The following is a 23,104-nucleotide window of genomic DNA, read 5'->3' on the forward strand; positions in this document are numbered from 1 at the left end:
TATTCACATCTTTGGCATTCCAACAGTGTTATGTTCATGTGCTGGGTTTAAATATCACATTATAATCTGGAATCGAGAAAAGTTATTGGGCACTCAAGCAAAATACAGAAATAGAAGCATGGGGCATAATTTCAAAATCAGGGAAGCAAGTCATTCTCTTAAGGAATGAATCCAATTCTTATTTCTCGCAAAGCTATATTGAAATGTTTTATGTGAATTAAGAAAGGAAGTTACTTATAAATAATTAAAGCTGTTCTCTTACTAATAAACTAATAAAGGGAGTTGCACTCACCAAAATTATCAAATACTGAGGAACCGGTAAGGGGATTAGTCAAACCATCCCACACCTTGGTCAAGACTACTGTTTAGGCACTGTGTCATAATGAAGCTTGCAGTACATGTTCTAAAGTTGCACAAAACAAAGCTGTGCCTCACTCTTAATGTTATTTTCGGATTGATGAAATACATGATTCTAGTAAATCCCAATTTGTATAGTCAGACCTCAGATTTCTATGTAGGAATTTTTTTCACCTCTGCATGTGAAAACGCTGCCTTTACATTTCATCTTATATTCACAGCTCTTTTGTGCTTCAGCGTTCGTGCTTAGTATGTGTATATACAGTTGCCAAAAAGTGAACTCTAGACTCATAATTACCTTCAATTACCAGTCTTCCAACATTTAACATTCTTTTAGAAATTTACAGGGTTCTAAAATGTCTTTACAGTCTGTTCCCATATTCACCAGAGAAATAAATGCCAGTAATTAGTGTATAATGGAATAGTACTTTCAAATTTTATTAAAGCTAACACTTGTCTACGATCTAGTTTCATGCTTTATCTAATTTCTTTCAGGTCCAACGTATAACAACTTTTATCAAAACAACTTCAACTGGAAAAATGAATCACATCTCACTTATTCTATCAGTAATATCAGAACCCATTTATTACGCTGGGTAAATAGCAAAACGGGTAAAACAGACAAACCCTATTATTTACTGGGGCTTTCTCAGGATTGAAGGCAAGTATGTTGGCGTGACAATTTAACTTGTGATCTGTTGGAACTCACAGACTGTTGGCACTGGTGATAGCCTGAGGGACCACATAATACAATTCCCTTTTTGAATATGAGGCCTAGAGATCTTTAGTGACTTAATACTAGTCACAGAGACAGAGCTGGGATTTAAACACAGGCTGTCTGAACGAACTTTCAAGCCAACGTTCTTTTGGTTGCATACTACTAATAACCAGATGCCCATCAATTCTCGAGGGGCCAGCCGTGCCTGGACTGCAAACAATCCAACAAAGTCTACTTTCGTCGTAGCAAACAACCCTGTAGTTACAGAAATAAATGTTAAGTAGCATATTTTTACTAAACGTTCCATAATTCACACTTAGTTGTTTAAGTGTCTTAAATGTGAGCTATATTGACGTCCCCCAAAATCAGCCCTGGAATAGGTCAGTCATGCAGTCTTCTACTATGCAAAGACGTCCTCGTTTTCTTCTTTTCCTTTGGTCAGCCACCTGCCTTCCTTGCTATCATGCCAAGCTTGCTGCTGTTGATCACAAATTTCTGCCAGCACTCTCCTACTTGATGCCATCTCTGTTGTTTGTTGACAAGGGGCTGATAAGCTATAACCACTGGGTCTTGGGAATTTTTTTCAGCCTTGCTCACTGATGAGAAGCTCTTTTTTTTTTTTTTTAAACTTCAAAGGTTTGTGTTGTTTCAGGTTAAGAGAGGTTATTGAAGTCTCTAGTAATTACCTCCAGGTAAATGAGACATAACTAATAAATTTTTCCTATTCTATTTATAAAAAGTTAAGTTTTTCCTTTCTAGGGAGTAAACACTAAGACCATTTTTTAAAGGTAACAGGAGGGCCCTGTTTTAAAGAGGTTAACAAATTTTTTTCCTTTGTTTTAAATATAATACTTAGAACAAAAAAGATTAGTGAGGAAGTTTTTCCTCTAAATTTTTTATAAATTATTAGGACCAAAGCATCAGCTGTGGAGTTCAACTGTCTTGAATTTTACTCCTAGCTTTTAAACAATTTCTATCCACATGGACCTAGACAAATTATTCAAATTATTTTTCTCAAAGCTTAGGGTACCTCATTTTTTAAAATGGGGCCATAGGGTTTTCTTTCTTTCATAGGGTTTTCTGAAGATCAGGATTAAATAAGAAAATGCATTTAATGCACATTAACATGCTGCCTGCAACATACAAGAAAAAGCTCATTAAAAAATAACTTCTGTTATGCTGATTATCACATTAAATGTTTTTACGTAAAAAAAAATTAGTCTTGATCAGCATTACAGAGAATAAATGCAGAAGGAAAACAATGCAATCCAATCTCAGGTGAGTCCAAAGTGCTATTTAGTTGATGCATTATTGATGAGTCTATTTTCCATTTCTACACTCCCTTCAGGAACTCAAGTCCTCTCCATGTTGTGGGCACAAACTCTACTCTCTACATTCACCACCCTCCCCAAGTTTCTCTGATATAGACACTTCCATTCTTAATTGTTTCACTTCACAGAGAGGCAATTCCTTTTCCTTTCCAAGAGTACCTCTTTCATCCTAGTAATTGTTATCAACCATTCCTCATTTCTCATAGGAACTTGCTCTTCATGTACCCACTCTGACATCTTTGATATCTCTGTCTAATTAGTCCTTTGTTGGGGTTATCTCACTTCCTTTCCTTCTCTCTGGGCAAAAATCACTTAAAAGCATTCATTGATTCATTCCTTGATTGGTTAATTGATTTATTCATTCACTCACTAAATGTTCCAGGCAGCACAGCTGGTGACACATTCAGGTACAATCCTGACTTCATGGAACTTACAGAGAAATATTTTTTAAAATGATCATTCAAGATTGTGTTAAGCACTAGAAAAAAGAACAAAATGATCTAAGCATATCTACATCTTCAAGGAAGGGTTTGAGGGGAAGGAAACTTGACAAAATAAATAGGTGACAGGAGAATGGCAAAAGAAGCCAAGTATTTACCAGGCAAAGAGGATACTTTCCGTAGAGACCTGACACCAGAAACAAAGCTGTGTGTGCAACTGTCAGACACTGTACCAGTGACACCATATACTAGAAGGGGACTAGTACACCCTAAGGCTATAAGTAGGCGGGGTCTTTCAGGTTATGGGGAGAATTCAACTCTTATTTTAAAGACAAGGAGATGGGATTAATGTGTTTTAACCAAGTAAGTGACACTACTAGATCTTCTTTGAAAAGGTTCAGTCCTCCACACTATCAAAAATGGGTTTAGGAGGATGTAGAGCAACTAGAACTCTCATACATTTGTAGTAGAAGTGTTCAATGGTACATACAAACACCTGGGAGAACTTACGGAGTTTCTTGTAAATCACGTTACTATTCTATGAACTGTATGACCCAGAAATTCCACTCTTAGTCATTTATCCAAGAGATATGAAAACCTATATATACAAAAAGTCTGGTATAAAAATGTTCACAGCAGCCTCATTCATAATTTCCCCAAACTGCAAACAATCCAAATATCCATGAATAGGAGAGTAGATACTATCTCTACACTGAAAGGCAACTCAGCAATTACCAATACATGCAACAATATGAATAAATCTTAAAGGCCTTGAGTGAAAGAAAACAGACATAAAAGAATATACTGTGTGACTCTATTTATAAGAAATTCAGTAAGACTCAAAACCGTTTTATAGTGTTAAAAAAGTATTTCCAGGAGGGAAAGGAGACAGACTAGAAAGAAGCACAAGGGAACTTCTTGGGTGATTGAAAGGTTTCATTTTAGATACTGGTTATAGGGGCATAAACTCTTAGCAATACTCACCAAACTGAACACCCAAGATCTGTACATTTGACTGTATATAAATAATGCTTTGAATTTTAAAAGCATAATAAATAAAATACATAGAAGTATGACAACAACAAAAAGAAGTAGGGGAAGGAAAGGGCAGAGAGGCAGAACAAGAATGGATTCAGAGGCTACTGCGAAAGCTCTGCCAAGACGTGATAACTAGGACCAGGAGTTAGGAGACAGACTTGACAGGCTTAATAGTTTCTAGCATTCGTAACTGCATATATGGTAATCAACACTGAACAAAATTTTGTTTTGTTTCATTTGAGAAGAATAGGGCAGTAGGAGGCAAATTAAGAATTGTGTTTGGGCCCTGGCCAGATGGCTCAGTCAGTTGAAGTTTTGTCCCATACACAAAAAAGTTGCGGTTCAATCCCCAGTCAGGGCATATCCCTAGGTTGTGGGTTTGATTCCTAGTCAGGTGTGTATGGGAAGTAACTGATATGTTTATCTTTCACTTCAGTGTTTCCCTCTCTCTTTCAAATCAATAAAAGTGAGAATAAGAAAAAAAAAGAATTGTGTTTCAGACATGAAAGTTTGAAGTATTTTTAAGACATTCATACAAAAGCGGTCAAATATGTAGTTAGTGTATAAATTGATTTTATTAAGCACTGGACATCAAAAGTAATAAAAGAAAAAAACATTCAGACAAAATACAAACATAAATTTTAAAATCATATTCACTGAATAATCATAATTTTAACCCAATCTTTTAATTAACAAGTATCAGGTAAGAAAATATTTTAATTGCTCCTACATCTGTACAATCAATCAATGAATATTTCCTTAGCTCCCTCCAAACTATACTGTATGAAGCCCCCTAAGTACTGAAAAGAAACCACAAGAAGCAGGTACTGAAGGCACTTTCAAATTAGCCAAGTAAAAATACATTGTACAACAGAAAGAGGAACCATGTAAAATTTTTGCCAGACTTTTTGAAGTTAAAAATTGTAACTCAAAATGGTGTTGGAAGGAGATTTGACTTTGGGTAGTGAATACACAACACAATATACAGATATGTATTATAGAACTGTACACCTGAAACCTACAGATTTTCTTAACCAATGTCACCCCAATAAATTCAATAAATAAATATATATATATAAATATACACACACTCACACAAAAATGTCAGTTTCTAGATCTCTATTAATTGCTCCAATCTCCCTGCAGAAATCATGGTGACCAGCTTCAAGACCACTTGAATAGAGGATTCAGTTAATACAACAAGCTGTGTATACCAAAAGAGAAATTTAAAACCAGTTCTGCCACTAAGTAGTAGCTTAAGGATCTATGCCTTCTCAGTAAATTAAGGCTAGCATGTATCCTACCATATCTTTCATATAATTAGAAAGGAATGAGATGAAATATGTAAAAATACTATAGGCAGAACAGTCCAATAAATGTACAGATATATTGTGGATATAAAAGTATTTGGCATTTAGCTACATATTCTGAACCAGGGGCTTCAGCTTAAATAACTCGAAGCCATTTGCAAATGAGAGAAGGACCACCCTTACTTCACCTACCAATCCATTCATGCCCAACACAGAAACAGGGCCCAGAAAGAAAAGGGACAACAGGTACTGGTTTCACATCTCAGTGCAGGCAATGAACATCAAAGGTTTCACTATCAGAAAGGGGTAACATACAGTGGTATTTTTATCCCTCTGGAAAATCCCTAGATCCCTAGATCTTTCTAAGTAGGGTCACTCGAGTTACTACAAAACTAATCACCCCAATGTACATTTATAGCTTGGTATGATACCTGGCATAGAGCAGATAACAGACGAATACTCATACGTTGAAGACATGTTGTTGATCTAATTTAATTTTTTAAAAATACCTACCTTTTCCTCTAGTTTCTTCTTCTCTTCACTAAATTGGCTTATTCTTTGTTTGAGAAACTGATTAAGCTGTAAAACCTCTTTCTCAGTAGATACAAGCTTTTGCTCAAGTTCCTCTTGCTGGGAACTGGGCACTGACTGATCTGAAAATGGACTCTGGAGCGACGTGTTTTCATATTGTGGCTATTGGGGAAAAAAAAAAAACAGTTAAGACTCTAAAAGTTTATTTGTCTTTCTGTCCCCATTTCCTCCCGCTTTGCCCACCTCCACCTACCCGCCCCCCCTCAACCTACCCCCTTTGTCTTGGAAAGGGACTTTGCTTAAGATGATGGGCAAACGATGAACTGAGCAGATGATGTTGTATTGAGTTGTACCCTTGAAATCTGTACCCCAATAACCTCAATTTACAACTTTTTAAAAAAGTTTTTGTCTTGAACAAATGGGAAGAAATTGGAAATAAGATAAAGTACAAAGAGTACATACAGGCTCTAGCTACAAACAGAGCTTGACATAAATTCCAGCTTGCCAGCAGTTTAATAAAGTATCACACAGAAAAAACACAATGAAACTGTCAAAGTGCTAAGACAGTTGTATGTGTAGTAGCTATGGAAAGGCTCTATAGCAGCGCATATATGTGCCTCTATATAACTTGATGAATGAAGCCTTGAAGAACTCAGACTGTCCCAAAGGTGGAGATGCAATCCAAAAACGATGTAGGCAGCATTTATCATGCTCAGGGTATGTCAAGATGACGGAGTCAGGCACTGCCCTTTATAAACTCAAATGAAAACTAGAGGCATAAGAGGAACCCTTACATAATCACCTACAGGACACGATATGTTGGGATGACATGGTAGGCAAAGGAAAGCCACCTGAAGAACAGAGCATCAGTAGGTACGAGGATAAGTGATGACGTTGGGAAAATGAGAAAAAAGGCCTAACTGGGGTGGTAGTTTTTGAGATAAAGTTTGAAAATGGGGAAGATTCTGGCAGGAGCAAATAAAAGAAAAAAAAAAGAACATTTTAAAAATGCAAAACACAGAATATATGCAGAAAGTACCCATGTCCATTTAAAGCACAGGTTACAAGAGCCGGGAGCATAAAGAAAAATTTTATAATCTAAGTGGATCATACCATAGAACTGCAAGGCTCAAAGTTTAACCTTAATTCATAGAAAGTGGAAAGTCAGTGATGGTTTCAGAAGAAGAAAGTAACATGATTTCAGAAGACTGTGAACTATGTTTTGTAAATTCCCTAGCTTTGTTGGGTAACTTCCTGGCAATTTACAAATTCCCTGATATTTAGCCTAGTGCAGAAACTCTTGATAACTTTTGATTAAAAGGAAAGAATTTAAAAGATGCTACACAACTAGAAGCAGGGAACAGGACGATACAGGATACTGAGACTGGATATGAAAAAATCAATTTTAGAAGTTACTCTAACTTATTTAGTTGGCAAAAATGAGGAACTGACAAAACTCTGGGAGCAGAACTAAAAGAACTTAGAGAAAATTATTTTTTAAGAGGCGAATGAATAAGAAACATTAAAAAAAAACAAAGTCTGAAATTTTGAGTCTAAGCAGAGGTAAGGTTATACAGCAATAGTCTAAGCAGATGAACTTAATTACAACCAGAGCTTACTGGCATTCAGATACCACTTCAACATACACACAAGGCAGTTAGAGAAGTGGGTCCAGAACTCAGGAGAATGGCTAGGCTACGCTAGAAGACTGTAAGAAGTTAATATAGATAGTTTCCAACTGGGCATGTAATGAGCTTTGAAATTGCCACTTCATCTGCTTTACTAATACAAGCTGAACTAAATGAAAATTCTACAACTCTTCTTACATCTGTGAGAGAAGTGAGGTCATAGGGTAAACTATTGTCCCCAAAATTGGAGAAACAGACGAACAGAAAGAATCACACTTGCTGCAACAGAATCTCCACGGGAACCAATGTTGGGGTAGGAAAACCAGAACTGCAACTGACAAACTGATGAACTGCTGGCCATTCAGCAGGGACAAGTCCCCAGGGAGATCCAGTTATAGAGGACACTCAGCTTTTTTGAGTTTTACCTCCAGGAGCTCTGACAGGTCCTCACAGTAAACATCAGAGAAAAATCCCCTCATGCTTACAACAGAAGGAGAGGACGGACCATTCAGAAATACATCAGAACACCCTGTTCTTCTTAACAAGATCTGATCTCAGGAAAAACTTCTTGGTTGCCCAAAAAGTCTGTTGTTTTATCCATAAAATAAAAGATACATTTTTCATTTTCACCAATAACTTTAGTGATAAAGAAAAATTTTATCACTTTCACCAATAACTTTAATGATAAAGAAAAATTTTATAATATTATAATATAATATTATTATATTATATTATAAAATTATATAATTTTATATATTTAAATAAATATAAATTATAATTTTATAATTTATATTAAAATATTTTAAATATTTTAAAATTTTATAATATTATAATATTATAATATTATATTATATTATATTATATATTATATAATATTATATAATATTACATTATTATAATATATTATATAATATATTAATATATTAATATTATATATTAATATAATATTATATTATTATATGATATTATAATATTATATATATATAATATTATAAAATTATAAATATAATTTAATATAATAAATATAAAAGAAATATAAATAAAATAAATATTAAAACTATAAATATAAAAATAAATATAATAAATATAAAAATTATTATATAATATTATAAAATTATAAAATATTATAAAATTATATATGTGTAATATTATATTATAATAATATAATATTATAATATAAAATTTTAAAATATTTATAATATTTTAATTTTATAATATAAAATTTAAAATTTTATAATATCTGGATATTTTTAGTATGTCAGGTATCTCTTGCTATTGGCTTCTAGTGGGTAGAGGCCAAGAGAGCTGCTAAACATCCTCCAATGCATAAGACAGCCCCACAGCAAAGAATTACTTGGCCAAATGTCAATAGTACCAAGAAACTTTGCGAACCACTTCTGACATGTTTGATCAGTCACAGAACCTTCTTCATACACTGCTCAAATATTTTTTTGCATTGCAGTTGCACTTTTACCTTTCTTGAAATAATAAAGCATAATCCACTGAAAATGTTGCATGTTTTCTTCCATCTTCAATATTAAAATGGCTGCACAAAAATTCACCAAGTTTGGTAAAATTTTTTAAATGCATGCTGAAGTGACAGCTGTCACAATACAACCTAACAAAATTGTTTCAAATAAAGCTACCGACAACTAAGCACTACTACAGCCATCATACAGAAAAAACATAACGGGCATTTTGGCCAACCCAATATTTTACCAGAGACCAACCTGTCTAAGAAGGTTAGCTAGATGCAAACTAACCTACCTAGAAAGAAAACACCTAACTCCAGCTACCTCTAGCCTTGCACATCAGGTAGGGAAATACCACCCTGTCCCACCTAAGGGTGGGAAAGAAAAAAACTGAGAAGCACTATCGAAGTTCACAGTCCAGGAGTACAGGCCCACTAAAAGACTAAGACCTAATCCAAGACTACAGAATACTTTCCCTCCAACACCTTACCACTATATTACTAAAGGCCTACTTCCCACATTTCATTTTACCCAGTTCATCAATTCTACCTTATAAAATTTATAAAACATACTAAAAGAAAAAAACAGTCCAGAGAGACTGAACAAGCATCAGAACCAGAGTCAGCTATGTCAAGAATGTTGGAATTATCAGAAGAGAAATTTTTAAAACTATGATGAATATCTTAAGGGCTTTAACCTTAGGGTACATGAAATGCAAGAACAGGTGAATAATGTAAGCCCAAACATAAAAATTCTAAAAAAGAATAAAAAATAAATTCTAGAGATCAAAAACACTGTAACAGAAATGAAGAATGTCTTTGATGGGTTCATCAGGAGACTGACTACAGACAGCTCAGGAAACAATCTCTGAGCTTGAGGACATCACAACAGAAACTCCCAAAACAAAAAAGCACAAAGAAAACAGACTGGAAAAAATAGGACAGAATATCTAAGATCCGTGAGAGAACTACAAAAATGTGTAATATACATGTAATGGGAACACAACAAGGAAGAGAGGAAGAGAAGCACTATTTTGGAAACAATAATGACTGAGAATTTCCTCACATTGTCAGGGGCCACATCTCAGACCCAAGGAGCTTAGAGAGCACCAAGTAGAATTAATGCCAAAAACTACACATAAGGATTTAAATTTGTGAAAATCAAAGATAAAAAAATTCTTAAAGGAGAAAAATACAACAAAAAACCTTACCTAGACACAGGCAAAGATAAAAGTTTTATCTGACTTCTCAGTAACCATGAAAGAAAAAAAGAGTATAGAGTGAAACATTTAAAGTGTTGTGACTAAAATCCACCACCTAGAATTCTATAACCCTATAAAATTACTCTTCAAAAGTGAAGGAGAATTATTTTCTTAGACAAAAAAAACAACAACAGAGAATTTGCTGCCAGTAGACTTGCAATGCAAGAAATGTTAAAAGGAGTTCTTTAGACAGACAGAAAATAATATAGGTCAGAAACTTGGATCTACATATAGAAAGAAAGAACATTACAAAAGGTATAAGGGGAGAAAACTTTTATTTTTCTTAACTGACCTAACAGGTAACAGTTTGTTCAAAATAATAGTGGCAATAATATATTCAATTATGTGAGTGTATACTTCTATTGAGTGTAGAGATAAAATAAATGACAGCAATGATATGAGGCAGAGGAAGATTTAGGAATAGTTATTTTAATAAGACACTTACACTATCTACTTGCACTGGTTGTAAATTCACAGGGTCTGACAGAAGTAATGCCTGCTTGAATGTGCTTGGTAGGGTAATAATAATATGGGTGTAATAATTTATAGTTTTAATTTGAACATTTCACCTAAAATATCATACGGTGTGCTTGAGTGTGATATTGTTATGCTACAGAATTACATGCTTATGATTTTCTAATAAGAGATTTCGTAATAAAAGAGGGGTATTATTTGTGCCAGACCCTGTATATTGTAAATTCTAGGGCAACCACTTAAAATTTTTTTAAAAGCATAATATGTATGCTAAGAAAGGAGACAAAATGGAATCACATAAAGTAAGTGTTTGATTAAAACTGAAAAAGGCAGAGAAAGTGTGGAAAACAAAAAAACGAACAAAGAACAAGGGCAACAAAATGGCAATGAACGTGACAGATATTAATCCCATCAATAATCACTTTCAATCTGAATGGTCTAATCATACAATTGAATGACAGAAACAGAACGAATCCAAAAACAAGTCCTAACTGTATATTGTCTAAAAGAACTCAGTTTAAAATAAGGACACATACTGATTAAAAGGGATGGAAAAAGACATGTCATACTAACATTAATCAAAAGAAACCTGGAGTAGCTATATTAATTTCAGACAAAGCAGACTTTAGAGCACAGGTGGCAAACACAAGGCCCAAGGGCCAAATCCGGCCCTCCACATTGTTTTATCCAGCCCGGCACCTTGTTCCTGCCTGGCGGGAGCTCCTTGCCCCTTGCCCCTAGTTAAGGAGTAGTTACATTTATGCAGTCCTAAAATTAAATTCAGCCCTTAGAAGGCAACTGTGAGGCTGATGTGACCCCCAATGAAAATGAATTTGCCGCCCCTGCTTTAGAGCAAGGAAAGTTATCAAGCATCAAAAGGAGTATTATATAATGATAAAAAGGTTAAAACTCCAAGAAGACATAACAATCCTTAAGGTATATTGTCCTAAAAACCAAGCATCAAAATATGACTCTGGAGACAGCAAGGGCTTCGGAATACACTACCAAAATCATGACCTATGTAAAAAATGGATAAGCTGGACTTCATTAAAATTTTCTGCTCTGCAAAAGGCAATTACTAAGAGACTGAGAAGACAAGCTATAACAAGGGAGAAAATATTTGCAAAAGACACATCTGATAAAGAAAATGCATCCAACCACTAAAAAAGGAAGTGCATCTCTCCAGGCAGTAGAAGGAAACATAATTTTGTTAAAAGGAAACATAGAGAAGCTTCTGTAGCCAATGCTATAGGTAAGCCTAGGCCTTTCTCTGCAGTCTGCCAAAGATTCTAATTTTATTCGAACTATTTAACTCCCCTCCCCTGATTGGGTGGGTTGGGGTGTGATATCTATGAACCAGTGAGACCTGGAAACTACCTTGACATCATCCTCCTATTCACCATTTGTGTATGAGCAAATCTGCACTGCACAAATGTGTTTGGTAGCAAGAGAAGCCATGGTTGATCTTCTAGATGAAAGTAAGCAGAAAAGTCTGAAGCCAAAATGCTTTGATTTCTAAATTTAGGAAGACCTTTTCAGCTTTCACCTACTTTATCTGAGTGTCATACAACACCCCTCCCCATGCTCCTTCACAAGTTGTGCTCTTCTACTGCCTTTGAATACACTTCCTTGTCTCTATTTCTGGATCCCATTTTCTTCATTCCCTGTGACATCTAATCATGCCCAAGGCTTCGACAGCCACTCAGGGAGACTGACATCTCCTAAATCTCTAATCTCTCCCTCAGACCTGTAGCCGTGCATATCGGCCTCATTAATCTCAGTCCCAAATTTACAATATATAAGCTCAACTAATTTTTCTGCTCTAAACCTATTCCTGATGTAGTAGTCTCTACCTTGTTCACTGACAATATAAACCAATCAAGGTTCCCCATCTGAGATGAGGCAATCATTCTCTCTCATCACGCTGAAATCACTAAAGTCAGGCCATGTTGCACAGATGTTTCTGTCATTCTGACCAACACTGTTTTAAAATTCAGATGTCATTTAACTTTGAGACTACTGAGATAGCCTCTGCCTGTCTCTGATCCCTTCCATTTTAAGTTCAGTCTCTATTATGCCACTGGAGAAACCAAACTAGGATACTCTGCAATGAGTGAAAGCATAATAATTAGGCTAGTACAACAGGCATTAACTGAAGTGGTCCCTAAATGCTGGACAGACGGAACCTTTCCTTGTCAGGCCCTTGAAACAAGTTGATCCCTGCTTATGTCTTCAGCCACATTTCTTATCCTTCTTAATTTGCACTCCATTCATATAGAATAATCTGTATTTTTCTAAATGCATTATCTCCTCTGCTTGCCTTCCAGCCTCCTCACATGCAGTATACTATGTCTCCAACACTATTCCTCCCTCTCCTTCGCCTGCCTAAATTCTTTTTGTTCATCGAGCTCTCAGGTTACATATTCCTTCCTACAGGAACCCTGACCTGACTTTTGGAAGACTGGTTTGTATGTTCTTAGTAGGGATTCCTATAACATTTCATATGCATCCCTTTGTTGGGGCGCCTCCAAAATACTACAACTGTCTGTTGTTTATGTGTGTTTCTAATTATATTGTACACTCTTTGAAGGAAAGACCAAGTTTATTCACATTTATATTACTCGCACCTAAAAAGTGCCTTATCCATGGTAACTATAAATAATCTTTGAAGAAATAAATAAATATGTCTATATACTATCACCCTCTGTGGGCTTCAAGATCCATGAAGACACAAAACTGTTCTTCACTCTTGGGGCCCCAGCATTGAACACATTAAATGTTGATGTTTAGTTGGATGCACTCCTTTGTAAAGGTGGTACTCATTTATAAAATGCTTATTTAGCAAAAGGACCTGGTAGCATAAAAAGTAGCTGGAGGAAAAAGATACAGAAAAAATTACACAAATGAAAAGAGATACGATAAAATGAAAATGAGGAATGATGAGTGCATCAAGTGTAATAATGAGGAAAAATTACACAAATGAAAAGAGATAGGATAAAATGAAAATGAGGAATGATGAGTACACTGATCAAGTGCAATAAATACTATTCAGTTGGCCTTTCCAAGGTTCACATGTATGTACATGGAAAGAAAAGAGCTCTTTTTTCTTCAATCTTTAACAAAAGAAAAGTCCTTCACATTTTTGTGTTTTTTCCCCCATGAAGTCACGTTAACCACAGGCTGAAATTTTGGTATAAGGCATTAGAAGCACAAATCACTCTTTGGTTCTATCAATTCTATCCCTAAAAAAATCTGGGAGGCTTGAATTTTAGGATAAAGACCTAGTACTCATTTTCTACCTGTGAGAGTTGGTAAGGTCCCTGTCTCAGGTCATCGTGACTGTAAAGGCTATTCAAAGTTTTTAAAAAACAAACAGAAGTTACTTCTCAAGAACATGTTTTTTCATCTATAAACTCATAAAAGAATGTTATTTCAAAATTTTCTTTATTTAACCAAGGACACATAGAATATTAAAGGTATTATTTTCTTTGTTTAATGTGTATGGAATTAATATGAACAAGCTAAGGGCGTGCCCAGCTAGCTTAGTTAGAAAGCATGAGACTCTTACAATGAACAAGCTATGAACCTGAAAATGTGCATTTGCAAAATGTTGTGCATTGAAACTAATGCTGTTCATAGATCCAAGTTAAAAATTACTTTGCTAAAGAAATGCTCTATCATCACATTTGTTGTTTCTTTTAACCACTGCCGTTTAATGAGCTCTCTACATCTCATAAAAAAAAAGTTTATCTTTAAAGGACACATGGACAAAGCCAAAGAGGGCAGGGATGGCTGGAGTGGAGGGAGGGGGGAAACGGTGACAACTGTACTTGAACAACAACAAAAATTAAAATAAAAAAGTTTATCTTGTCCTGGCTGCTGTAGCTCAGTGGATTAAGCATGGGCCTGTGAAGCAACCGGTCGATCATTGGTTCAATTCCCAGTCAGGGCACATGCCTGGGTTGTGGGCTAGATCCCCAGTAGGGGGTGTGCAAGAGGCAACCACACATTGATGTTTCTCTCCCTCTCTTTCTCCTTTCCTTCCCCCTCTCTAAAAATAAATAAATTTTAAAAAAAAGTTTATCTTATATATTTATCATACCCATTTAATACTTCAGGTATTCCCTTTTATTAACTGCCCAAATCTTTCAAAATCAAATTTCTCAACAATATTTTAATTCTTAACATACTTTAGAATCTTTCTAATATTTTTAATAGTCTAAGCCTTTTTCACTTCCTCCAGGTATTTCTGTCATTGCTGACTGGCTTGGAGAGCCCTCTACTGGCCTGATACTGTGTCAAAGAACATTTTCTTCAGCTTTTGGATACACTTTAAATTTTACATGCATTTGGTAATACAATAATAATGGTATAATTCAAGCAAAATATTCAGAATAATAGAATTACAAGGGAAACTGAATGGTTCTATTAAAATACTGCTATCAGAAATAAACCCTCACACAGATGGTCAAATGATTTTATACAAGGTGCCCAGACCAGTCAATGGGAAAGAGACAGTCTTTTCAACAAATGGTTCTGAGAAAACTGGATTATCCACATGCAAAATAATGGAGTTGGACCCTTATCTAACATAATATATAAAAATTAACTCAAAGTGTGTCAAAGATATAAATGTGAGGCCTAAAACTGTAAAACTCTTGAAGAAAATATGGCAAAACTTCATGACACTAGATTTAGCAATAATTTCTTGACTATGACACCAAAGGCACAGGCAAAAAAAATAGACAAATTAGACTTTATAAAAATAAAAATATTTTGTACATGAAAATACACTATCAACAACATAAAAATGCAACTCAGAATGGCAAAAATTTGCAAATCACATCTGATAAAGGATTAATATCCAGAATACATAGAGAACTTCTAAAACTTAACAAAAAAAATATTTAAAAATGGGCAGAGGTCTTGAATAGACATTTCTCCAAAGATGACACAGGCACACCTCATTTTACTGTGCTTCTGAGTATTGAACTTGGCTGCTACTGCATTTTTTACAAATGAAGGTTTGTGGTAACCTTGCATGGATGTTTAGCATTTTTTAGCAATAATTTTTTAATTAAGGTATGTGCATTGTTTTTGCAGACATAATGATATTGCACACTTAACAGACTACAGTATGGTATAAATATAACTTTTACATTAACTAGGAAACCAAAAAATCATCATGTAACTGGCTTGATTGCAGTATTCACTTTATTGTGGTGGTCTGAAACTAAACTTGCAGCATCTCCAAGGTATGCCTGTATAAAATTGACCGATAAACACATGAAAAGATACTCAATATCACTATCATTAGGGAAATGAAAATCAAAAGCACAATCAGGTATTACTTTGCTTCTGTTAGGACAGCTATTATCAAAAAAGTAGAAAATAACAAGTCTTGGCAACAATGTGAAGAAAATGAACTTTTGTACACTGATACAGGCACTGTACAATGATACAGGCACTGTGGAAAACATTATGGCATTTCCTCAAAAAATTAAAAATAGAATTACCATATGATCTATCAATTATTCTCATCTGGCTACATACTCAAAAGAACTGGAAACAGGATCTCAGAGATATTTATACAGCCATGGTCAAATAAATAATATAAAATATGTTCATAGCAACATTATTTACTGTAGCTAAAATATGGAAGCAAACCAAGTATCCATTGTCATGAATGGATAAGCAAAATGTGGTATATGTACAGTAGAATATTACTCAGCCTTAAAGAAAATTCTGATACATGCTTAAATATGAATAAACTGTGAGGACATTACGCTAAGTGAAATAAGCCAGTCACAAAAACAAAAACACAAACAAATACTGTATGATTCCACTAACCATGAGATACTTAGAAGCAGAAAGGAGACAGTGATTGTCAGGGATTGGGGGGAAGAATAAAAAGGTATTGCTTAGCGGGTACAGTTTCAGTTTTTATAAGATGAAAAGTGCTCAAGAGATAGATGATGGTGCACAGTATAATAAATGTATTTAACATCACTGAACTGTACATTTAAAATGGTTAAAATGAAAGGTGGTAAGTTTTATATGTATTTTAACACAAAAAATGAAAAAAAAAAAAAACACACACAGAGATAACTCCTCCACTCACTGACTTTATATAAACCTATTAGAAGGGCAAAAATCTCAAAGTCTGAGAACACTCTGTTAACACAGCTATGAGTTGGGAGCAGGGGAAGTCTTATATACTGTTGATAAGAGCTAAAAATTAGAATAAGCTGTCTGAATAGAAATTTGACAATATCAATAAAAATGACCAATTCATGCAACACCTAGATATTCCACTTCTTAGAATCTAACTTACAAAAAAACTTGCAAATGCACAGAACAATGTTTATAAATGATTATTCTCCGTAACACTAGTTATAATATCCCCAAACTAGAAACTATCCAAATTTTGATGAGTAGGAACAGGCTGAATAAATTACTCTATCTCCATAAAATGAGAAATCAACTAGTTGTGAAAGGGGGGGGGGGAGGATGCTGTGTATGTAATGATATGGAAATAATTACTTTTTTTAATATAGGATAAAGGGAAAAAAGCAAGATGCCAAATAATGTATGTATTTTGATACTTTCTGTTAAAATACATTTATAAAATGTACTTTATAACATAAATACATTTTATATGTATTTAAAATAGTTTTATACATTTATAAAATGTAGCTATGATCAAATGTATTTATGCATTTATAAAAATGTATAAATGTGGGGATAAAATATATTTATATCTGCTAGTGATATACAATGGACTCTGGACGGACACACTAGAAATTGGTAACAGTAGTTCCTGTGTATACGGGGGGCTGTGGAGAGATGGAAGACAATACCTGGATATCTTTTACTACATATATAAATATAAACCATGTGATAAGGTTATTAATTCAAAAAATGCCCTAATCTTAGAAGCTAAGTATAAAATCAACACATCCTTTATTAGTACAACAATGATAAAATCCGCTATAATCTTACCTGCAAATTAGACATATAAGAATCCCCACAATTTACATAGTGTCCTAAAATGGCATGTTGTGCCCGTAATTCATTATCCCTTATTCGCTCGTGTAAGTGGGTAATTTGTTGCTTCTGCCTGCAAAATATAAATTGAAGTCACATAATAAAAAAGTATTACCAATCTTAAAAGTATAATATGAAACAGCAACTTGAATGACTTTGGATTATTTCCTTGATGTCCTAGAATATATAGAACTAAAGGATATATTTGACAGTTATGACAATGACTCTACATTCCTACTGCCATAGAATGAATATTGGTGTCTCCCCCCAAAATTCACATATTAAATCCTAATGCCCAATGTGATGGTATAAGGAGGGGGGCCTTTGAGAGGAGGGGGGCCTTAGGTCATAAGGGCAGAAGCGTCAAGAATGCAATTGTTATGCTTATAAAAGAGGCCCCAGAGAGCTCGGTGGCCCTTTTCACGATGTAAGGTCACAGGGAGAAGATGGCCATCAATGAACCAGGAAGTTGGCTCTCACCAGACACTGAATCTGCCAGTGACTTAATTTTGGACTTCCCAGCCTCCATAACTGAGAGAAATAAAATTCTGTTCTTTATAAGCTACCTAGTCTATGGTATTTTGTTATAGCAGCCCAAATGGACTAAGACACCCTATTAACTCATACCCCTCAAAATAGTAATAATAATGGTGTTCAAAAAAATGATATAAGTCAACTGATTCTGATTGTTTGAAGAGTATATCCTATTAATAAAAGTCTGAATTTTGATCTGCCTTTAAAATGTTCAGTAGAGGGAACAGAGTCAATGATACTGTAATAACTATGTATGGTGCCCAGTGGGTACCAGACTGATGGGAGTGATCACTTTGAAAAATATATAAATGTCTAATCACTATGTTGTATGCCTGAGATTAATATAATATTGTATTGTCAACTATAACTGAAAAATAAATTTTAATAAAAAGTATGCATAAATGACAAAGAATCAATATGCATTACAGATAGTATAATTAAGTAATATTAGGCTTGTTGTTCAAAATAATCATAAAACTGTTAAGTGTAGTACAATTATTTTTCAGAGCTTTGGTACTCAAACCATGTAAAATTTTTGGAATGTGTCCACAAATACACAAAATTCTTATCTGTAAATCATTTAATTTCAAACATTCATGATTTTCATAGTTTCTGTGCTTTCATATCTAACATAGATTAGTTAAAAATTACTTTAAAGTAGCTTTCCAATTTGATATTTCCTAATTGTAAGAAGATGAAGAGAAGTTTCTGAATAATGAATTACTCCAATGTAAATGGGAGGAGGCAGAGGACAGACAGACCCACCAACCAGTGTCGTAAGAACCGATCGTGTCATCGGTTCTGAAAGGGACCAGGGCTGGAGAAGGACAGACATGAGAAATCAATGCATTTGTAAGGTTCTATTTTTTAAACTCTACATGGTGGATACAAAAGTATGTTTTAAAATCTACATTTCTGTATGCCTGAAGTATTCAGTAATTTAAAAAACATATAGACTCACCGATCAATTACAATTTCTTTCTGCCTTAGCAGTCCTTCTTTTATTTTCAGCACTGATTCCCACTTTGTGAAATCCTGATAGCCAGAAGGTGAGTAACTCTGACGAGATGATCCAGTCAAAACCTGCACAAACATGCTTAACTCTTAGTATTCTGATAGTGTCTGAAGGAAATATTTATATACCATCTAATATTTTCCCAATGATTTTCATTTTAAAAAGAGAACTCTGCCTTTCATTTTTTAAGACTATCTGAAATCACACTTGTGAATACAACATAACTTGAAAAACTCAAGGAAGTTACAACATAAACATACAAATTTAATTAAGAGTCTAATCATTTCTGAAAGGAGTACAATAAAAGAATGTACAATGTCTAGAAGACAAACATTACCTAAAGGGTTTCCAAAAGGAAATAAAAACAGTATCTGTAAGCATTCAGGTTTCAAACTGTCATTCATCACAATATCATTTAATTACATTAAAATTTCAAGAGTTAAAATGTTTGCATAAAATAGTAAATATATCCATAAAAATATGCTAGTAAGCAGATAAGCCAGATGACTATTAGTCTCTAGTGTAAATAGTATCATTTTAAAAAAATACTCTGAGAACTTAAAATTTTTTGATATATTTAATAAAAATCAACAATAAACAGCTATCTTCAAACTTCTATCATTGAAACAAAAATGTAATACTGGTGTTAACAGGTTGAACTGTGTCCCCTCAACAGATATTTTGAAGTCCTAACCCCAGTATCTCAGAATGTGAACTTATCTGGAAATAGGGTCTTTGTATATATAGTCAATTTAACATGAAGCCTTAGGGTGGGCCCTAATCCCATATGACTAATGCACCATGAAAAGGGAAACTTGGAACAAGGACACAGACTGAGGGGAGAGACATTTCATCACACGAAGGTGAAGGCAGAGACTGGAGTGATGCATGTAAAACCAAGGAAAACAAAAGACTGCCAGAAAAGCACTAGAGTCTTGACCTGGAACCAACTCTGCTGACACCATGATTTTGGACCTCAAAGCTCCAGAACTGTGAGACAATAAATTCCTGTTGTTTAAGTTACCTGGTTTGTGTTTTTTGTTATGGTAACTCCAGGAAACTAATACATTGGTAAATCAAGTAGGAACATAAATTCCTTGACAAGTTAAACGATGCTATATATAAACACCGCAAAGCAACTTTAAAAGAATTCAAACATGCAGCGATATTTTTATCCTTTGTTTTTCCAAAGATGCTACTGGACAAGACCTAGTTCTGAATAAATCACTAATTGTGTGACATCAACTAGCCATAGATTAACACTTTAAATTAATGGGATTGTCAAATAATAATACTAGGACAGGATGTTTCAGGCAGGAGAAAGGACAAAATGAGTAGACTAAGGAGGAAAGAAACTAGGTGATAACGAAGCACAAAACTAAGAGATGGGCAGGTATCTGGAGTGTAACTGACACACAGTTGTTATAGGGTCAGGTTAATCAGATACTCTATCCTGAATTTCATTCTTTCCCTTGCCTAACATACAATCCAGGCTATATTTAGCTAGTATATACCAATGCAAATATGTTAGTTGTTACAGTACTGAATTACTTTCTCTGTAATTGGTAACTAGCTATAGCTCCAACCCCCTGAATGTCCTCTCCACTACCCAGGACACACATCAAGTCTCTCCATCATACAAAAAAATAGAGTTACCTCCAGTTGTTGGCACACAAAAAAGGGCCCTCTCAGGATGCTGTTCTATCCATAAGTGGCATCCTTTCTGTTTGGTGGATCCCTGCATTAGTCAGCCCCCCCCAAATTCTCCCATCTCTACACTACTACCAGCATATATTCAGTTGGGAGAGCTGGGATTCAAACACAGGCAACCCAACAAAAACACCACTTTGGACACTGCTTCTGCTATAGCGCCTAATTAACTAAGAAGGTATTGCAAATTTCCTATCACAAGGGCTGAAAAAAATTGAAACTAATTGCTAAGAGAAGATTCAGCACCATAAATAATATTGTTGATATTAAGTCTCTATGTATTGCAACTCCATGTTACTTAATGATGATCAATTTCATGGGTAAATCACTTCATGAAATTTTTTTGTCAAACTGTTACTCAAACAGGAATTAAAACAACCAAAGCTAGCAAAACAAAAGATCGTATCAATAATTCCAAAACTCAACATAAAATCTGGAAGTTACCAGAATGACTTGGTAAAACAATTGTGCTATAATCCTAAATATATCATTAATTTGAAGACTAAAAGTAAATACATATTTCATTTATATGCTGAGTTGACAGGTATTGGTTTTGTATATTGTTGTCACACCTAATATGAAACTTGTAAGGTAGCTTAAGGATCTACGGTTTCTTCTTCCAAAGATCTAAAAAGGCTCCTCCATTTCAGGAATGACCTGTACCATAATATCTGAAGCTATGTTTTGCCCTACACATCTTGTGACTATTTCAATAAGACTGGTACCTAAGCAACAGACATTGATCTTAAGAAGACATTTAACTATTCTACTCTCCCTAAGAAATCTACTAAAAAAATTTTCCAAGCTAGTAACTTCTTAAAGAAAAGCTTTTTCTTGTTTTGGCACCAAGAAAACGGGAAAAAACAGTAGGAAAAAATATATCTGCAAAATAAAAGCAAATAATAATACTACTTGGTTTATAGCACTTGAACCACTGGAAGGATGGATCACTAAGGAAGGACTTGCCAGATACTTCAATAAATATGTGCAAAATAAAGTATGAGAATTTACTCTTCTGATTTGAGCCCCTTGATCTAAACCCTTTAGAAAACAAAATAAAAATTGAGCTATGAAATTGGGCAAAGAGGAATTAAAAAAAATTCTTTCCTTGGAATTACCCAATCAGCAGCATGATAATCTTGCTTACTAAACTTCAAACATAATTCATAAAAGCAGTTAAAAAAAAGCATGAAACTTAAAAACAACCAAATGCTGCAGGAGAACTTAAAAGTAATTTTAAAGGTCTATTGATATCTGCCTATCACTAAAAATGAGAATTATGAAGACATTTTACCTTCTATGGCTTTTATAATGAGGTCTTGTGTATGCTATCTTAAATGAAGTTATGGAATACAATCTGAAATACCTAAAACAAGATTTTTTTAAATCATATTGCAAAGTCTCAAGTAGCAAGGCAGCCACTATACCTTTATGATTTTGCTTACAATACAAACAATATTACACTATTATAGTCATATAGAAAAGAGACAACTGATGAAAATTCATTTCGATTATAATTCACAGTGCTGTTCAGGCTCCAGTCTTGACAAGGCTAAAAGAGAGTCTCACAGAAATAGCACAGGATTGCTCTGTACTACACACAGAAAAAAAAACCCAAAACACATTATCTGCCCTGGAACTACTTATCTTTTATAAGTTCTAACAAAAGGAAAAGAATTGAATGGTGAGAAAGGAATTAGATTATATTCAAGTTGGTTCTTCCTCACATTTCCAAGTTAAAACAGAGATTACTCTGTTCACATTTCCAAGTAATCACAGAGATTACTCTTTTAACACTGCCAATTTAATGTTTCAGCAAATGTTAAAGTTTTCCCCCCATTATTTTATAAAACAGAAAAAGTCTCCTCTTAATTACACATTTGGTAGGCTGAAAAAACAAAATCTTGCTAGTACCAATTACCTATTTGGTTCTAAGCGTTATGCCCAAATGCAATTGGGAGCAGAGGGGGCGCGGGCGCTGTCTTTTCACTCTGAGAGTGACACAACAGGAACTTTGAGTACACACTGAGGCACACTTCAAACTTCTAGATAGCACTATCTTAGCTTTGGAACATTAACACGTGGTACATTTAACACGTGGTACATTTACACATGGACTACTATGCAGCAGAAAGAAAGAAGAAACTCCTACTCTTCACGGCAGCATGGATGGAACTGGAGAACATTATGCTAAGTGAAATAAATCAGGCAAATACCATGATTTCACCTATAAGTGGA

The 23,104-nt window shown here is 34.5% G+C and overlaps 1 protein-coding gene across 2 annotated transcripts in view; it reads right to left on the reverse strand.

Annotated features, from left to right (window-relative positions):
- The window catches only part of CEP85L (centrosomal protein 85 like), a 132,322-nt gene that overhangs the window by 32,299 nt on the left and 76,919 nt on the right, over positions 1–23,104 (reverse strand). For both annotated transcript variants that reach the window (XM_045842815.1, XM_045842814.1), the window contains exons 4-6: positions 19,103–19,224; positions 17,563–17,680; positions 5,708–5,887 (exon numbers count right to left, since the gene is read on the reverse strand). In XM_045842815.1, the coding sequence (XP_045698771.1) occupies positions 5,708–5,887; positions 17,563–17,680; positions 19,103–19,224 (420 nt within the window). The remainder of the gene's footprint in view (positions 1–5,707; positions 5,888–17,562; positions 17,681–19,102; positions 19,225–23,104) is intronic.

This window comes from Phyllostomus hastatus, unplaced genomic scaffold, assembly GCF_019186645.2.
Source record: "Phyllostomus hastatus isolate PE091 unplaced genomic scaffold, TTU_PhHast_1.1 phas_contig_40, whole genome shotgun sequence".
Classification (NCBI taxonomy): Eukaryota; Metazoa; Chordata; class Mammalia; order Chiroptera; family Phyllostomidae; genus Phyllostomus; species Phyllostomus hastatus.